General features: G+C 39.3%; 1 protein-coding gene across 1 annotated transcript; it reads right to left on the reverse strand.

The window, feature by feature from the left end:
* Positions 1-7,130: 7,130 nt before the first annotated feature.
* mad2l1 (MAD2 mitotic arrest deficient-like 1 (yeast)) lies at positions 7,131-13,246 on the reverse strand. Its single transcript, XM_055056398.1, has 5 exons — positions 13,087-13,246; positions 8,796-8,942; positions 7,901-8,021; positions 7,603-7,706; positions 7,131-7,529 (listed from the first exon to the last, which is right to left on the reverse strand). The coding sequence occupies exons 1-5, from the start codon at positions 13,148-13,150 to the stop codon at positions 7,357-7,359; spliced, it is 609 nt and encodes a 202-aa protein (XP_054912373.1). The 5' UTR covers positions 13,151-13,246; the 3' UTR covers positions 7,131-7,356.
* Between the last annotated feature and the right edge of the window lie 6,338 nt (positions 13,247-19,584).

A 19,584-nucleotide genomic window follows, 5' to 3' on the forward strand; every position in this document is an offset into this window, starting at 1 on the left:
CTATGGCAAGTGAGACTGTGCCTCCCTTGCCTCTCCTGACCGCACGTCACTGGATTCCTGCACATCCTGCATTGGAACAGTAAGTGATTTATTTTGTGGACATGACTAACAGGTATCAACGGGTCACTGGCTTCAGGGGCTAATATTTGATGTTCCATGCAGTAGTATATATAAAACATAATATAATTTCCCATTGGGATTAATATAATTTAATTTAAATTTGAATTGAATATATCAATGGTCCCTCTACAACCCAACTTCCCCAACAAGGCCCAAAAAAGTCCCACTGAAAATGATGAGCACAGAAACAGATGTGACTTGCGGTGGCAGTTTCTGATATGGGCAACCGCCCAGGGTGGCATTTTGTGGGGGGCATATGAGTTGAATTTTGTATACTATAGGCAAGCATTGAGCAAATATACAGACTCATTCTATAAATTAGAATACAACTATAAAGTTATAAGTTATAACCCACTTACACACCTGCTGTGCAGAGTGTGTAAGTGGTGTGTGAGATGTAAATGCACACAACACACATAATTCTGTGTTCAAAAGATAAATCACTTAACCTTCTATTTCTCAGTTCTAACTTCATCTATAACCTGTCTGGGGTGTAGTGCCAAGCTGCAGCAGTGCAGACTAGAGGCTGGTTGTACTCTGGACAGGTTGCCAATCAGATCACAGAGCAACATGGAGACACAGGGCAGTCAAACATGCACACACTTCAGGGGTGGGCAAACGTTTTGGCTCAGGGGCCGGGCTAGCACCAGATGCATACATATCAAACATAAACATAGAAAAAGCATCACAGTTTTAATACTTACATTCACTTTTATGGTAACAGTGTTGTTAATCTCCCTTTTTTGCCAGTACATCAAAGTCAGGTGTTAGTGTTGTGGTAATTCTCAGAACAGATCTGAGTTTTTCATCTCTCAGCTGAGCTCTGTGAGTGTCTTTGTTCATCACACTAAAAGTCTGTTTACACATGTAAGTAGAGCCAAACAACACCAGCATTCTCTGTGCCACCTTCTCAATATTAGGAAATTTGGCTGCACTTAATGAAGCATAAAACCCACAGAGTTTAACAGAGCTGAACTTCTGAGGTGTCGTTTCAGGGTGTTATGTGAAGGGAGATGAAACTCGCTGCTATTCTCAGCACGGAATGTCAATGCAAGGACGACATCCTTGCATTGACTGGTTGTTATCATAATTAGCCTGGTGTTGTATTCTTTAAAAACAGCAACCGTTTCTTGACAGATAAGGCATACAGCTTTTGACCAGACTTCAATTAAAAAGTATTTAGTTGTCCATTCCCTATTGAACACTTGACTCTCACCGTCAACTTTTCTTCTCTTTGGCCCACTCACTGTTGCAGAGTCCACAGCAGCAGCAGAGTAATAACAGAGAGAAAGAAGTCCTAGCTCCACAAAATCAACTGCTGTGTCATGGCACCTAAAGCGCCCCCTGGTGGGTGCCCTAACCCTAACCCAGGCATTAAAGGACTGGACCAAATGAATGAGTCATGATTATGATACGGTTTAATTTGGGCAATTCTGTACCAACCTTCAGCAGGCCAGATTAAAAAGACCAATGGGCCATATGTGGCCCGGGGGTCGTAGTTTGCCCACCCCTTACACACATACTTCAAGATAATACTAAGCCGGAAAGGCCGGAAGAGAGCGTCCGACACCATCAACGTCAAAATGTCAAAGCAGAGAGCAACAAACGACCCTCTAAACTTTTTAGATATCTTGTTCATACCACACACAACACAAAGGTTTGAGTCATTTATACCGTTTCACTCACACTCATTACTGATGCATATTTATTTTGTTTTTTATATTTATTCCAACTTCTAAGATCAAATGGAACACACAGTTACAATATATGGACACGAATGGATCAACAAGGTTAATGTTGATTTGTATGGCTACAAAGCAATAATGAACATGTATACTGATTTAATGGTAGTATGGTGAAATGTCCCTTTTAAAACTAAAGACAAATAACAGAATGGAAATGCTTATGTATATTCTTACTTGAACTAGGCCAATAGCCAAAATTTTGCTGATTCATCAGGGTTTAATTTCCTGTCATCTGTAAGGCTTAATCCACTTTCACAGCAGGTGAGTCTCAGCATTAACATTGTCCCATTGCCTGATTATTGCACCAGGAGCTCACATAATCCAAATTGAAACTCCCAGCAACAAACTGGAGACAATGATGTACACATCAACAACTCTCAAATCATTGTTGGCAACACTTACATTGTCTTTCTCTGTCATTCTCAGGAAACATTATCAAGTGTAGAAAGGAGCCTCTTAGGCTCCTTTCTCCTTTTGGATAGCCTGCAGCCTATCCAAAAGGCTGCAGGCTGCAGTGACCCAATTCCAATTGTTTTTATTTATCTTTTTTTACATAATGTATCTATCTTATGACAGTCTGAACAGCATAGATCGGATTCCTTTCTAATGCGACCCATATCTGATTCCTATGCGATTCAAATATGACCCGACGTCCAGGTCACATTCATCCGAACTGAACGTCACTGATACTAAAGCTCCCTATTCTGCGCCCTGACACGCGCAAGCAGGAAGAGAAAGGACAACCATGATGGACTGAGTGAGGGTTAAGTTGTTAATATGCTGCTCCGGTCGGACAACAAACTTCAAACACTGAGCATTTCTTCTTTTTATGGCGGTTGGCACAATGCTGACACTATTGTGACCTCTACTGCACATGCGGGACACTGTCAGGTAATTTCCCTGTTCACACATATAGGTCGCATATGTATGTGCAGTGTGAATGGCCATAGCAAAAACATCCAATTTGACAAAAAAATCAGAATTGGGTCACTTCACCCTGCAGTCTGAACGCAGCCTTAATTTTCTTTTCTGCGCTAAGTGACCTTAACCGTTAAGTCTCACCTGCACATTTATGGTCATTATGGTGGTTGGACACAGCAACATACCAGTGGGATAAACTTACTGTATACTATCAACCATGTCATAGATGAACGTTTTAGATATTTTTGTTCATACCACACACAACACAAAGGTTTGAGTCATTTATACCGTTTCACTCACTGTCATTACTTATGCATATTTATTTTGTTTTTTATATTTATCAAAGTTTCTGCTGTGCAAGGCGTAGCATTTCTTAGGAGCACTCAGTTATCATAGGAATTGTAGGTTCGCTAATAAACTTGCTTTACTTACTGGACTTTTGTAAGAAACAACTGACCAATGAGATTTACTCAGTGTGTTATATCCATATGACAGATACATTTATTTCCCTCAACATTTTTGCACATATTTTTGAATTTACTTATTGTTTTTTTCTGCCATAACGCCAGATTATTCACAAAAGGTTTCTAACAGGCTATCTGAAATAACAGAAAATGCAGCTTGGGAAACTGAAATACCTAGCCACAATGCTACTTCTCACATTATCCAAAAGCACCATTTATTTTCCTTGGTTCGCTCCTGCTGTAGTTCTAGGAAGGTTTCTGTTGTGTGCAGTAATGCATGTTAAGGTATGTTTGGTGTTTGAACTTTTGAAATTGGCTATTTGTGTGTTTATAGGGCATCTCAAATATTTGTGGATTTTAACTATTTGTCCCCAAGATCCATGAGTCGAGGGGTTCACTGTAAATTATTTCTACTGTTTTCTCCACAGATTAGGGCACAGATTTGCTTATGTACCATACTGTAACAAAGGCTTCCAATAGAATCAGACTTTCCAAGTCTCAGACCAAAGGCTTCCCAAATATTCCCTTCGCTTCCAGAAGTTACCTTGCTGGAAAACATGTACTGACAAAAGCAACTAAACACCAGGTCAATTAATTTTATGACCAGCTGTTAGAATATGCTCTCATCTTAACTTGTCTTAACGGTAGTTATTTTGTGTTATGCATTCATGTTTCCTAATTTACTTTGAAAAGTACAGCTACAAGTTTTGTATCCTGTCACTGTCTGTTTATGTGCATGTTGTACTGCTGTTGTCCACTGGAGGCAATGAGAGCAAGTTCCTACATGTAGGCAGCACTATTCTAGAAGAGAAGAAGTTGAATACCTGGATGTTAGCAATAAAAATTAACACAGCTATCTAACGAAAAGAAGTGTGGTTCATTGTGAATATGAGTACCGAACAAGAAAAAGCAACACCAGCTATTGGTAATTCAACATGTGGAGGGAACTGGTGTGAAGTGCACAATTCAGAGACTGAGGTCCAGACAAAAGTCAGGGAGCAAAAACAATCTTTAATACATCTGCAGACGGAGAGCAAAAAATCTACTGCATTAGGCACAAATTAGGATCCGCTCTGAGGAACCCAGAGTTTCATAGTTACTTTATTCATCTCTCTTTACTACCGAGGCGGAGACTCGATCTTCTAAGACCAAACAAAAGAAACAAAGGAAAACATACGAAACCTTGTATGCTCATTCACTGTAGTGTTTACGGGAGGTGAAAACTAAACACTCTTCTCCATGCAGGGAAGGCCAAAAAACAGCGAGTTCCCAAATAACTGTCTGGGAAGTTCAGCAACCTGGAAACTTACTGCAGTAGACACATCTTGGTTCATTAGTTTGTACACCTTTCCCAGCTGCACAGAAAAACACCTTGACTATGATTCAAAAAACATTACATTTATATGACACATAAAGGAACATCATTTAATACGAATAAAACTTCTTCACACTGGTCACTCAAAATAGGGCAGCAAAGGGCCTCGGTGGTGGCATCACACAGGCTACTATTGTGCCTCAAAATTGAGTCCCATAAGGATAAAAGTTAAATTGCATGAAGGCTTTTGTCTGGTTTTTGAGAGACCTCACAAACCAGTTTACAGTTTAGGACGACACACATATGTGTGTTTCTCAAGTTTCTTTTCCCAGTTTTGAGGGATTTCTGTGACAATTTATAATGTGACACCAACAAACAAAAAAGTGACTAATATGTTTTACTTCCTCTCGCAGGTGCTGACTCTGTAACTTATTGTTGCACTTGGTACAACATACCAATCACTTTTTCTGGCTGCTTTGCTAGTTTTGTCAAGTATAAGATATCTCAAGTGAAGCTGATCAGCCATTCAAGTAGGAAACTTTAGAGCTTGATAAACACAAAACAGATGTTCCTTAAATGCAGCTTCAATACTGAAACTTATCGATGCACACTCAGAAAGCTCTTTGTAACTGTGGTTGTTTGTGTATTTCTAAACCATTGAAATGTAATAAACTGATGTGGTACAATATGAACATGTTTCACAGCTAGATCTGTCGACACCACTGAAAACTGTGAGCCAAGTAAGCAGTACGTCTGAATAAATAGTGCTTATTTTTCATTCTGTTCGTGGTTTGTAAAGAGCCATCTAGTATTTTAAGAACTTGAATTTTTCAATCAATCAATCAGTCACTAATTATTATAGTCTCGTAAACAATGTTTAGTAACACAAAACATACAAACATTCACTGTAACACAAAACATATAACAAACATGTAACAAACATTTGTACAAACTATTTAAACAAGATGTGTCTGAAGTTTCCCAGACGGGTTATCTGGGAACTTGCTGTCTTTCCTGTGGTCTTCCCTACACGGAGATAAGAGTGTTTAGTTTTTGCATCCCGTAGACATGATAGTGAATGAGCGTACAAAGTTGAACTGTTCTGTCTGTTTTCCTTTGTTTGGTCCTTGTAGATTAATTCTCTGCCTCTGTTAGCAGAGAGAGGTGAATAAAGCAACTATGTAACTCTGAGTTCGTTAGAGCAGATTTTTCCTCAGTCCATGTATTTCTGTTCTCTGGCTGTAAGCGCATTAAAGATTGATTTTTCTCCCTGACTTTTGTCCCTCAGCCGCCACCTATCACATATTGCATCCAACCCCTTTGGCCCCTCCTCTAGATGGTGAGTCCATTGGAAGGGGGACCCATGTTTCCTCTTCGGGCTGGGCCTGGCCAGGCTCCACCGGGTAAAGCCCGGCCACCAGGCGCTTTAACCTCCCCTCCAGGCCTGATCCAAGTCGAGCCCCGGTGACCTGTGTCCAGGTGAGAGAACACAAAATCCAAAGTTCTTGCTCTTCGAGCTGCACTTTGTCTGGTCCCTCACCTAGGACCTGTCTGCCTTGGGTGACCCTACCAGGGGCATAAAGCCCCAGACAGCAAAGCTCTTAGGATCAGTGGGATACTCAAACCCCTCCACCACGATAGTGGCAGCCCGAGGAGATTCAATTTAAAAAGCAATAAGATACACATTTCATTACACTAACTGAAGAAGAGCTCACCTGAACTTTCTCAGTCGCTTCACCTTTCTTCAACAGCATCACTATTCTAGCACTGCCATTCTCTTGAGACATTACATAATATTTAATACAATCTTATGCGTGTTGATAGTCAAGTATAATCAGGTGTGTTGCTAAAGCTGATATTTAGAGCATCATTTTGTTGTTTTTGGCTTGAGAAACAAAAACAACAAAACGGTTCATTTTGCTGTTGTTTCAGTCTCATTGTGATGAAATACAACATTATGGCTAGAGTAGCTAACTTTTAGACAAAGGTTAGCAGTAAAATGTGGAACATGTGATTATTTCAGAATGAACTCAACTCAGTCCTGCAGTTGGGGAGAGATCTGAGATAGTCAGTCTTGTGCTTCAGTGAGCACTAACCAATAGGGAGAGGTTTTACATTGCTCGCTTCAGGCCCCGCCCAGGATATTCATGTGAGATTCGCAAGCAAAACTTGAGTTCAACCAAAGAGAGAGCATAAAAAACTTGAGAGAATGCGAACAAAAACCACAGCCATCAACCGAAAAATTCTGACATGTGCGAATAAATGTTTGTTATGCAAATAACTTTTTCCCTTCAAACGTGATTTTGATTAAAAAGAAAAAAAGCTTTCCAAGCAATTTTTTTGTTTTAAAAATTAATTATTACAATTGACCAGTTAAATTTTTTGATCAATGAGTTTTTTTGTTTGAAATGATTTTAATTTTTATTTTTTTTTTTGCAAATCCAAAAGTTTTGACCACAATTTCTTTTTTATTAAGTTGACGTGATTTTTTTGATTTTTTTTTTTTATTGAATTGTGAAACAAATTTAACTCCATACCTGGGAAAAAGGAAAAAGAAAGCATCTGTTAACAGAAAGTTCTTTTATTTGACTTTTTAAAAAGATGAACATATAAAGCACTATCTGATAAAACAGAAGCTGGCCACTTTGTAATAACAGACACAGTAAAGAAAATTGTCATTCATGAAAAACATTTACATCAGAAAGGAAAGAATTTCTTCCAAAGCAAAAAAACAAAAGAAAAACAAGTTGTGTAAAATGTACTTTAAAGAGCAGCCCGGTGCCTCAGCGGGTTAAACCGAGTCAGTCCTCTTGTAAGCCACCATGCTGTTCACCTTGTGGATGGAGGTGGTGAAGGAGCGCAGGCGCACCTCCTCTGATTGGTCAATTATCTGTGGGCCAGACTCCTCCCACTTGTCTGGAACCACCAGGTCTTTATCAGTGTAGATCAGGAGATCAAAGGCACCTGCAGTGGAAGGTCAGAGGTCAGAGATCATTGGAACAAAGGGAGATAGTAAAAAGAAAGAAGAGGAACTTACAGGGCGTCTCCAGCAGAGGGAGGAAGGTAACTGTGGCTGTTATCTGCCTGATGACAGAGCGGATCTCATCTTGAATGATTTTGATGGATTTCTCCCTGGGAGCACTGCGAACACACAACTAACTGCTAAAACTCGTCCTTACTGAGAGCTTATTTTAGGTTTATACTGCCCCCTGCTGGGGGATCATTTTGTACCGTACAGTTTCTAACAAATATTCTAATTTGAATTCCACAAAAACGTCACAATATTTTTGTGTGAAATCAATTTTTTTATCTAAGGAAAGCAGCACGGCGCTGACCTGTTCTCCTTAGATGATTTGTCACACTCGATGTCAAACTGCCATCTCTCCAGCACCTCGTTGGTTTCCAGACACGTAATGACCAACACCAGCTTCTGCACAGTGCACTCAAACAGCCACTCTGAAACAAGGATAAACACAGCAACCTCACCTTCTGAATGATTTCAGCTTATTTACTATTGCTGGAAAAATAGAAGAACATTTGGAGAGAACCGATTCCAGCTCTCCTGGTCTGATCGACCAGGAATCATTTTCTCCCTAAAAGCATCGGTTACGGTAATTAGTTTCTGAGATCTTTTGTTCACTTCTACAACTAAAACATAAACAAATAGTCATGCACTGATTGCAGTTTTCTAGCCGATCAACTTAATTGATCTGAAAAGTTGCTAGAGATAGCAACAAACTTCCTCTCACATGCAAGTATTGAAGGATGGGCCAAAATTAAGAAAATGGTGTCTGCTTTATTGGTCCAGTCCTACATAAAGAAACAGTGGAGAATCCAACCAAAAATGAAAGAATTGAAAATTATTCTGATGTATTAACAGATTTTTACTAAACTTCAAACAAAATTATTTAAGAAATGCAAAATTATTTAACCAAGATAACTTTATCGTCATCTGCATGTTATTGAGGGCAGTATTTTTAGATTATCTATCAATTGCTACCACCTACTGGCCATGATATTACATACTCTTACTTTACTGTCTGAATTACTGATTTTAACAGAGATATTTGACTGTGATCTGGCTACCAAAATCAACTTTCAACCCTTTAGTTTGGTGACCGTTAGCCAAAGTCAAGCAGAAAAATCAAGTTGTCATTGGAACGTCAGGAATCCTTGGAATAAAATCTGCAAACTGTCAGTTCAGGTGACCGTTCCACTGAGCACCGGTACCTTTGAGCTGAAACACCACATTGGTCAGGTAGTTCTTCAGCTTGGGGTCAGTGGTGAGCTGCAGGGTCATGTCATAGTGTGTGACTCTGGTGAAGGTCTCAGGAGGGTAGATGCCCCGCTGGTACAGGATACTGTTGATGCCAAATGCTGTAGAGAGACACTGGGTTAGCCAGGGTTCAGCTAAAGATACTTAGAAACCATGTTGAAGTGGAACTGGAGATGCATGGATCAGCCCTTACTGGCTCATATTAATTTCTTGCTTTCTTTGGGGGAGACCAGTTCAATATATCCAATTGCAATAATCACTACAATCACAATGTTTGACATATCTACACAAACTGCTTGAATGCAATATTTGGTAGTCTCCAACATGCAAAAAAATATGTTTGGCCTTTTGGATTTCTTTCTGTAGACTATAAAGACACACGCTTGTGCACTTCATCTTTCACAATAACAGAAAATTTAATTTTCAACTATGTTGAAAATTAGTTAAGCATCAGAGCAGTTTTCCAGCTGATCACTGACCTTTAAAAAAATCTGTTTCTGAATTTGGCCAGTAGTGATTTTTATTATGGGGAAGAGACTAGATTGAACCGTTTGAATGCAATGACTCAAATATTTTTAAGGGTCGAGGTGAGGTTTTCAATGAATTGAACCTTTTAAAAAATGGCAAACAAAACGATGATAGGATTATGCTGTGGGGTTCGTTTCACTGCTTGAGAAAGCCAGGAAACTGCAGCTCATGGAGGTGCTGTTCTTATTGTTGTAATGCAGTTGTGCACCTGCTTCCAAGAAAAAATGTCTCCTACAGGAGACTAGGGGTGCCATACAGAGGGCAAAAGTTAGGACAATTCCTAGGGCACCTTGCCTAAAGTCCCCCCCATAAAATAGTACACATCCATATTTGCCCTGAACCCCCTGGATTTGCATGAAATGGTTTCTGCTTGGAGCGCTTGATGGTGACAGTGTTTTTCAGCAGTGAGAAGAAGATAAAGACTGTGGCAGTTGCTATGCCTAGAAAAAAATGATAAAATCAGGTTTTCCAAAAAATATAGAGATAGAGACCCTCCTCCAAGATCTGATTGGTTGTTTTGGGCCGGAACGTTGAATTACTTTAGCTAGCAATAGTAGTTCAGGGAGGACTTGTAGGAGCTTGATTTGTTTTCCCACAGATTATCTGTCTCATAAACTGTCATGACAAGGTGACAGCTTTAACAAATATAGAGAAAACATTTTTTTTTGTTAAATGTATATACTGCAGCTTGAATAACATGCAACAAGTATTTTTTGAGAAGTCTCGATTGCTTTATTTATATTTTGGACGTTACCTATGACTGTTGCTCGTGGGGAGAGACATTTCAGGAAGCTAAAAGTAATTTAAAAATTTAAGCAACCTATATTCTTACTATATTTGGAGTGTTGGATGTAAAGTTTATAAGCAGTAAATACTGTGATAGTATCAGTATTGAACCAAGGAACAGGGCTTTAAAATTGTGATGCTTTTAATGGGTCAAATAAACTCAAGAAATTGTAACAGTAGCAGTGAAATTGTTGTCATAGACCCAAAATTTCTGGTGGTGTTATAGATTAACTGGTGGCTAAATCAACTGGTTGAAACCTTTGCACACCTCAGACTTTCTAAATTGTAGGTGGCTATGTTGATGCCTGTTGAAAAATGTTACTTGTGTGACAAAACCGTTTGCAAAACTTTAATATAAATTCCATTGGAAGCAAAAATGTTTAATATTGCACATGAAAAATATGTTTCAAAACAAGTTTCAACAGAGCAGCATTCAGTGCGCTTCAAAAACACCAGATCAATGAGTAACATGACAATCCCATTCATATTTAGGTTCACCAAAATAAATCAATTTTATCTCTTTAACAGCCACAATGTAAACCCGAGTGGAAGCCTTCTGCTTTTTGTAACTAGCACTGATCAGAAAATCATTGGAATTGACTCTCAAGTATCTGTAATGTGAGTTATTAACACTTCCAGCCTAGTGTGTGGTGTTTTTGGCTCAGATCCTGCAATGCTATTGCACAGTTTCTTAACTTTCTTCTTTTTTAGCAAGACTACCTACAGGAAGTGTCGCTAAACAATGAGGTTGGTATCATCATATCTAATCAAATTTAAATCACATACTGATTATGTTGCTGTGGTGTTTACAAATAGAGAGGAATATCAAATAATGTTGATCAGTTATACTGCAATACAATCTCATCTAAATGATATAAAGTTAACCATCAATGTTTTAGTTGGTGGTGAATCCAAATGGACAAGTAACAATTATAATAATAAAAGTTCCTACAATTGTTCCAACAGATTATGATCCATATATACAGTATTTGTCTGTGTTCTCTACTGGGAAACAGTTTGCAGACTGGAAATAAACATAAAATCAAAACGAGCCGCATCAACACCTGTATTAACTAGTGAAAGTTACACAGGGTCCTCAAAGCAGATGTTTGTAAAACTTAGGTGGCTGTGTCGTTTCCTGATCAAAATGCAACAAACAGATTAGAAAATGTCTCCTTCTCTTTGAGCTCTTCAAAACATTAATAATTCTTTGAATGTGAAGGAATATTCAAGAATATATTGAAATACCACCAAAACATGCCACACAAGTGACTATAATTTTTTTTTTGTCAATAAAATAAATTGGTCTAAAATGTAAATCAGACGAAATCTCTAGCTGAACTCATCCCCGCGGTCACTGAGAGCGCCGTTTTATCCATTACACTATACCAGCCAACGGTAGTCCATCACTCCTACCTGTATTTGATTCTGATCTAACTGACACCTCACGCTGTTTTTAGAAGCAAGCCTGGATTAACTGGTCACACTTTCAGAATCTCGGTTTGAGTGAAGATTTTAACCCGTTTCTGATGTAAAAGTATATGTCAATTCTTTTGTCAGCGTTGACTCTGATAGTTGAGTATTAGAGTCACTTGATGAAAAGCATGAAGATGTTTAGTTAAATTTATGAAACAAAATATCAACAATAATGAAGAAATGACACTGCCACATAGATCTGCAGTAGCCACGTCTTCTGTAAACAAACTAGAAAATAAACTAACGTGTTTAAAAAGATTTTGCTATAGTTTCTGTGGACATATTTTCTGTTGAAATATCATACAATAGGGAGATGAAGAGATGTGAAAACAACATAGCCAGTCCATTTTTTTTAAACATTTTATTTTTAATTCCATGGCTCTTCAACATTTATCTTGGCTTTCAGGGATTAATCTTTGCTTTGAGATTTGTTTATGGCATCTTGAGATATATTTGGATCTTCTTTTGATGGGTTTCTACCTCTGAAGCAACACAGAAATCAGGACAAGTTCTGACAAATTTACACGTTTTGGTGATTTTGCAGATTAATGTAAAAACAAAAACAAAAGCAAAACACCATGTTAGATCAATTTCTTTCTAATTAGTTATTCCCGAGATCTCAATGGTTGTCTTACGAAATCGGACAGTATTTTTGCAAAATTGTTTAGATTTTTAAGGTTATTGCCTTGTTTACCTCCTTCGGTAATGGGGGTCCTAAAAAGCCACGCCCACACAAACATAGTCTTTGCCAGCTGCTGTCACGAGTTCATCTATAACAGCGGCGCCCCTGCGGGAGACTAATAAACGAGCTTGTCCTGTCTAGGAGAAGCAGCTCTTGGCTCCACCAGGCGTTTTGAACAGATGCATGTTTCCCACTGGCCATTAAAGTATTTCTCAAGCATGCATGAAAGAACCAAGGCAACGCTCCAGGTATGATTTTGATGAAGGAATAAACTCATAACATGATGTAAGGCTAAAACGAAGCCACCTGCGCGCAGCAGCTCCTCGGTAATTCATTAAACCCAGCAAGCTAAAGCTAAACATTCCCCACAAAATGTCACCATATCGATGTCTACTGCCCGAGTAAACAATGTTAACACCGAGGCAAAGATCGGTTTAAGGACAATTTGCGCTCCTATATTAGGAAAATTGTCATTAAACTCCATTTGATTTGCTTTTGTAGCGCTCGACTTCGACGTCAGCGTAGAAGAGGTGAGCGGTGCACTCCGCTATGAAGACTAGCAAATTTAATCGTTATCTGCAACGACACTTAGTCGCATTTAAAGCTCTGAGAGCAAACACGCTGGCTTCCGGTGATTCCAGGTTCATGTTGAGTACAAAGAGTTTTACAAAGAGTCAGCTCAGGCCCAACTGCTGCACTTTAGCACAACGTGCTGTGTGGAAGCTAAGGAAAGAAACGAGCTGCTAAGCTATGGATTGAAGCTGAATACTTACAGAAGAACTCAGCCACCAACTCCGCGCTTCCTTTAAGAGTGATTCCCTTAAGAGTACTGGTCATGGTTCCAACTATTACCAACAGTTTCTCCTCTAAAAGATTTTCGTGCCGCTTCACTGTTGTATTCTGCTACCCGCCGTCCAGTTTGAAAATGTCATATGCACTAATACGCATGCGTAAAGCCTCCCTTCTCAAGTTGCGTTCACATTTTCTTGACGCGAGGGGGCAGTGCATAACAATCCAACTGTGATCCCAGTCTTGCCACGAAAGACCTTGAAAGATTTTTGCAAATTATATTAATCACTACATAAAACAGTCTTGCTGCATTCAGTGAGCCAAACCGCTGCATGTGTTCAGAACAGGAAAGCAGCCATTCCTATACTTTTGTGTAATATTTCAATCATACTTGTCATTTGTCAAAATTTGTTGTTGTGCTTTGAGGTTTTGGGGCCGTTGCTGGCAGGTCTGCCCCAACGTTACAGTGCAATGGTTCCCAAAGTCTGGGGCCGGAAGCGGTATGAATTAATGACAAGGGAAAAAAAAACAGTTACACAAAAGTGTCTCACTGTAAAGATGCTTTGTAGTGTGTGTGTTTTGTTACAACATGAAGTGTGACATAAACTTAAGTGGAGTTTGAAAGCATAATATGTGTATAGGTTTATGTCTGATTGAATGATGTGTGTTGATTCTTTTTCTTTTTGGAGGAAGATTTTATTGTAATCCATAGGTGTGCTGCAGTATGTCAGTTTGTTGACGTTTTATAAATTTATAGTATAGAAGTGTTCAGTTATTGCCATCTAGTGGCGGAATTTACGTAATACATTTAAGAGTCTGCCATTTTGGATGATGTCATAAAAAGCAGACAAAGCTGGAGAATCCAAAGCAAGGCATAAGATCTATTATTGACTTTGGTTGTAGAGTTTATGCTTCAGCAGCTAAAACTCAACTGGTTAAATTAGACATTATCCAACATCAACCACACCAAGAGCAGCAGTAGAAATAGAAATGGGAGAAATGCTGTTAGATTTAAGAAGAACAAAAGTAGAAATATATTATTTTTTAAATTTGCAAAACAATAACTTTGATCATCCAACGTGAGAAATTTAAAATCTCCCACGTTGAAAAGAAAGAAATGAGGAATTTTGCATGGAAAACTAAAAAGAAAATTAAAATGAGTGATTTAGAAATGTATTTTATTTTTTTATTTTATTTCCTTTATTTAACCAGGAAAACCTCATTGAGATCTGAACCTCATTTTCAAGAGGGACCTGGGCAGAAGTCTGCAATACACAGCAATCTGGTTACAAAATAAAACCAGCATTTTGTAATCAATTTTACTCAAACAACACCAATATCAATTATACCACCATGGATTCTACCCAAAAGCAACAGTAGATATGTCAATAATGGAAAAGAAGCAAGATAAATCTTACATCATAGAGTTATTTAGTAGAGGTACATTTAAACAATTATTAGCAATATATTCAAATGTATAGAGATGCATCAAAAATAACTGCAAAAGTAGGAATAGCTTTTGTAGTACCAGAATTCAATATGAAAGTAGGAAAAATTACAGATGGATTATCAGTTTACACAGGAGAAATGTTGGCAACATTATTAGCTTTACAATGTGAAAGATATAAAATCATTAAAACAGGAATATGTTCAGATTCAAACTCTGCATTATTAAATGTAAAATGTAATCAATCAGATACTAGGATGGAGATTTTATTACAAATATCTCATACATTTTTCAGAATACAATGTGGGTTTGATAGTTACATTTGTGTTTCAGCACATATTGGAGTAGAAGAGGGCAGATAAAAGGGCAAAGAGGGCAATTCAGAATAATATTAGTTTCACAGTTAAGACAAGAAAATCTGAGGGAAAGAGAAAACTGATGGAAAAATTACAAAAAAGGTGGGATGACGAAAACAGGAAGATGGTTTTATAAAATTCAGAAGATGGTAGGAGAAAGAAGAAATGGAAACGAAATAGAAAGGAGAAGCAAGGTTAAGATTTGGGCATACAGGACTTAATTTTACACTTTTCAACATTCAAAAGCATTCTACTGGCAAATCTGATTACTGTAGAAAATATGAAACAATAGAACATGTTATTTTAGAATATCATTAATATGAAAAAGAGATAAGAAATATGAGGAGAGAGTTTGAATGTATTAAGGAAAAGATTAAGTCATGAGATATATTAGGGAATAAACATATACAAATAGTTATTGACATATATATATATATATATATATATATATATATATATATATATATATACATATATACACACACACACACACACACATCTCAGTCCAGAAATGTGCAGTCCTTGGCACAGCCAAGATACTGCAGGACCCTCAAGCTCCCAGGCCTCTGGTAGAGGACCCGAGTTCAGAGGATAAGAACCACCCGCGGTGGGTGAGAAGGAAATTTTTGAACTGAATATATATATATATATATTCAGTTTATTTACTCAATTTAACAAATTCCATGATTAAACTTACAACATACACATATCAGTACTGTAAAATAATAGAGAGTAAATCAGGCAGAAACAGGTCCTACAAGTGATCTCAGTTATATAAATAAAGACATTTTATTTTTGTTTTTTAAAAGTGGAGATGAGTTTCAACCTTTTTAATCTCTCATTGAACTCGTTCCAAACCTTTGGGGCCCTCAAAGCTGTAGTTCAGCAAACTAGAAGACTTGATATTACCAGACAGAGATACAATGTTTATTTCTGGCTTTGTAAGTATGCTGAGGACCACTGGTTAGAATGAGCTCAGTCAATCTGATTAGTTTTATTTACATTTTGGAACATTATGCAGGCGTTTTGATGCATTTTTGACTCTCTTAACCAAAGGAGTCCAAAAAGATTAAATAGATGGGAGTTGGGGGCATTTTAAGAGTTTTATACATAGTTAAAAGTAGACAAATGTAGATGAAACTTTCTCTGTAAAAACAGGCCAGCGTACTTGGGACAACTGCTCACCCAAAGCACAATAGGTCAGCATCCTCGGAAGGCGGCGCTCTTACTTTGGATAGCTCCATGTAGGTGGTGAGACAGCTGGATCATTTTCTTCCTCAGAACCTTCCTGAGCAGATAGCTCAGGAAGATCCTGGTGCAGCTCCACGTCTTGGCCTCCATCCTCTTCTTCTGGTATGTTGTCCATCCATGTAGCCTGAGGTTCCTTCACTTTTGGTGCATTGTCTTGGTCATGTAGGTCTGGTGTAAATGGTTCAGCATCTGGGTTTAAGCTGACAGCTCGGTGACCACTGTGCTGAGCAGGAGGAAACCGGCATACTCGCTCTATTTCCTCATCCCTCTTACTGTCTGAAGTTTCTTCTCGTTGACAAAGATGACTGACAATGTATTCGACTTAGTCCTTTTTGAGCCTATTTCTGGGTTATTGATTGGAAGACTGTCACAGGGGAGCAGGAGGTTCCTATGCAGCACACGACTTTTGCCACCTCCTTTTGGTACTACTACATACACTGGACTGATATCACTTCTCCTCTTTGTGCACTTTATCTTCCCAAAAGGATCTGAGCTTACCAGGGCCTCCTCTCTCTGATAAGTTGCGTACAAGCACACGCCCCCCAGGCTGCAGGTCAGCTCCATAAACTCTTTTGTCATATCCCTTTTTTCCTCTGTTATATACACGGGTGGCAGTTTTGGTTGCGATCTCGTAAGCCTGCTGCATCCTGCTTTGCCAATCTTTGACATATTCAGCATAGCTTTGTTGTGTTTCATTTGGCTGTATGTTAAACAGGAGATCTATTGGCAGTCGTGGAGATCATCCATAGAGCAGATAATATGGAGCAAAGCCTGTGGAGTCACTGCAGTTATATGCATGCACCATCTTGCATTAGGACTTTTTCCAGTCAGCCTTTTGCGCACTTGTGAGTGTTCGGAGCATAGACAGCAGCGTTCGATTAAATCGCTCCACCTGTCCGTTCCCTTGTGGGTGGTAGCAGGTTGTGTGGGACCCTCGCATGTGACAACACCTCTGCAGTTGAGCCATCAGCTGGTTTTCAAATTCCTTCCCCATGTCGTGGTGGATTTTCTCTGGGAAGCCAAAGCGAAGGGCAAAGTCATCACATAGTTTTTCCACCAGTGTTTTTGCGGATTTGTTTTTTGTGGGGTAGGCCTGTGCAAAGCAAGTGTAGTGGTCCATTATAACCAGAATATACTCAAAACCTTGCTTACAGGCCTCTACATGCAGAAAATCGACTGACACTAATTCGAAAAGACATGTTGTCACAATGGGCATCGGTGGCGCTCTGGCTGCTCTCTGTGGTCGTTTTGACTTTAGACACTCACACTTGGGTCACAAAATGTTCTGACCCAGTGAAACCTGCCTCGAATCAGATTCAGACTCCTTTCGACCACCAGATGACCCATCTCCTTGTGTAATTCTTGAAACACTAACCAATGGTGTTCTTTTGGCAAAACTAGCTGAGACTTATTTCTTACTTTTCTGTGTCAGATCCCATCATCACTAATATACATTTTTCGCCACTGCCTCAAGAGCACCCTGACATCTGCAGGCTCAGTTTTCACCACTTCCCTTGGGGGGGGGGGGGGGGGCTAATTGATCTTGGGTTTTATAATGATGAGAGGGTCGTTCTCTTGACTTTCTCTGATCTGTTCTGCTGTTAGTGGGGCAGGCAATGAGGATGAAGATGCATCACTTACTAAATCCAGTGTTTTGATGTAAGCTGTGGTTAACCAGACAGATGGGGCATCTTGAAGCACAGTCACACCCTGAATTGAAGCACTGATCACATTCTGAGTCACTTCCTTTGTGCATTGCTGCAATAAGTCATTTATGTCCAGTGGCATGCGAGAGAGGCCATCTGCGTCTGTATTGTTTGCCTGGTCGATATTTAATGGTGACATTGAAATCTGCAAGTTGGGCAACCCACCTGTGACCTGTGGCATTTAATTTGGCTGTGGTGAGAATGTAGGTCAGGGGCTTTTTATCTGTATATACAGTGAAGTGAGGTGCATAATACAGATAATCTTTAAATCTTTCACATATTGCCCACTGAGGTGCTAGGAATTCCAATTTTCCTGAATGCATGTGATAATTTTTCTCAGGTGGGGTCAGTGTTCTAGATCTGTATCCAATGACAACCATTTTGTTATTCTGTCTTTGATATAGAACTGCTCCCAAACCTTCCTGGGAAGCATCCACATGCAGAATAAATGGTTGGGTGAGATCTGGATACCCAAGGCTGGGAGGCTCACTGAGTTTGTCAATAAGTGTGTTTCTTGTCTCTTGATGGTTCTGTGTCCAGTGAATGGGATTGTTTGATGGGAGGTTACCTTTATTTCTTGTAGTGTTGATGTTCCGCCTGTCTTTATGCTTTTCCGATGGTGGATTTTCAGTTGAACTGACCAGAAGCTGGTAGAGGGGCTGAGCCATTCTGGAGAAGTTTGGTATGTATGTTCGATAATAGGAGAGGAATCCCAGCATTTTTCTCAAATCTCCTACAGTTGTAGGGGTTCTCTCCTTCAAAGATTGAACTGGTGCCACTTCTGCTGGATTCATTGTGTAGTCCTCACCAGAGACAAGATGCCCCAGAAATCTCACTTTTTTTTAAAACACCTCACACTTCTTTGGGCTCAGCTTCACTCCATGCTTCTGGTATTAACCACATGAGAACACAGTTCTCATGTGGTTGAGATGATCCTCAAAACTTGGGTTGTAAACTAAATTGTCATCCAGATAGGGCTGGCATATCACATCCCTTAAATCAATCAGGCATTCCTCCATGCTTCTTTGAAACTCTGCTGGGGCACTCAAACCGAAGGGGATTCTGATCCACTGGTACAGACCTCATGGTGTCATAAAATTAGTTAAGGGCTGACTTTTCTCATCCAGAAACCCTTGATGGTAAGCCTTGCCCTGATGTAATACAGAGAACCAGGAGCTGCCAGTTAGAGAATCCAGCATGTCTGGGATTCGGGGAATGGGGTGGCGGTCAGGGACAGATTTTCTGTTTAATTCCCGGTAGTCACAGCACAACCTCAGAGCCCCATCTTTCTTTCTTACACACACCACTGGTGATGCATATGGAGAACGTGACTGAGTTATCCAGCCTCTATTCAGCAGATCTTGAAGGTGTTCTTTAACTTCCTGATGTAATGGCTTGGGAACTGACATATATGTTTTCTTCACTGGAGTGGTGTCATGCAGTCATATGAAGTTTCAAAGAGGGAATTAAACCCATGTCATCTTCATCATAGGCGAATGTATCACACTCTTCTCTCAGTATCTGTCTCACAGTATGTCTTTGGCTTTCTGTTAAGTGGCTGAGGTCGACTGGACGATCCTTGTCCAGCTGTTAATTTGATTTGACTTCTCCCTGTATGCACAAGACCCACATCAACCTGACTATCTGATGTCTGAATTAGTTTGACAATTGTTGGTGCAGTTTGGACAGTTACAGCAAAGGCTCGTCACACATTTTGGATGA

Source organism: Poeciliopsis prolifica, unplaced genomic scaffold (assembly GCF_027474105.1).
Source record: "Poeciliopsis prolifica strain line A6 unplaced genomic scaffold, Auburn_PproV2 SCAFFOLD045, whole genome shotgun sequence".
NCBI classification, from domain to species: Eukaryota; Metazoa; Chordata; class Actinopteri; order Cyprinodontiformes; family Poeciliidae; genus Poeciliopsis; species Poeciliopsis prolifica.

Bases quoted from the DNA above. Each gene is read 5' to 3' on its own strand.
- mad2l1 (XM_055056398.1), bottom strand. From the start codon at position 13,150: ATGACCAGTACTCTTAAGGGAATCACTCTTAAAGGAAGCGCGGAGTTG. The intron at 8,943-13,086 runs GTAAGTATTCAG...GTCTCTCTACAG, and splicing joins GTTGGTGGCTGAGTTCTTCT to CATTTGGCATCAACAGTATC. The intron at 7,707-7,900 runs GTCAGCGCCGTG...GTGTGTTCGCAG, and splicing joins AAATCATCTAAGGAGAACAG to TGCTCCCAGGGAGAAATCCA.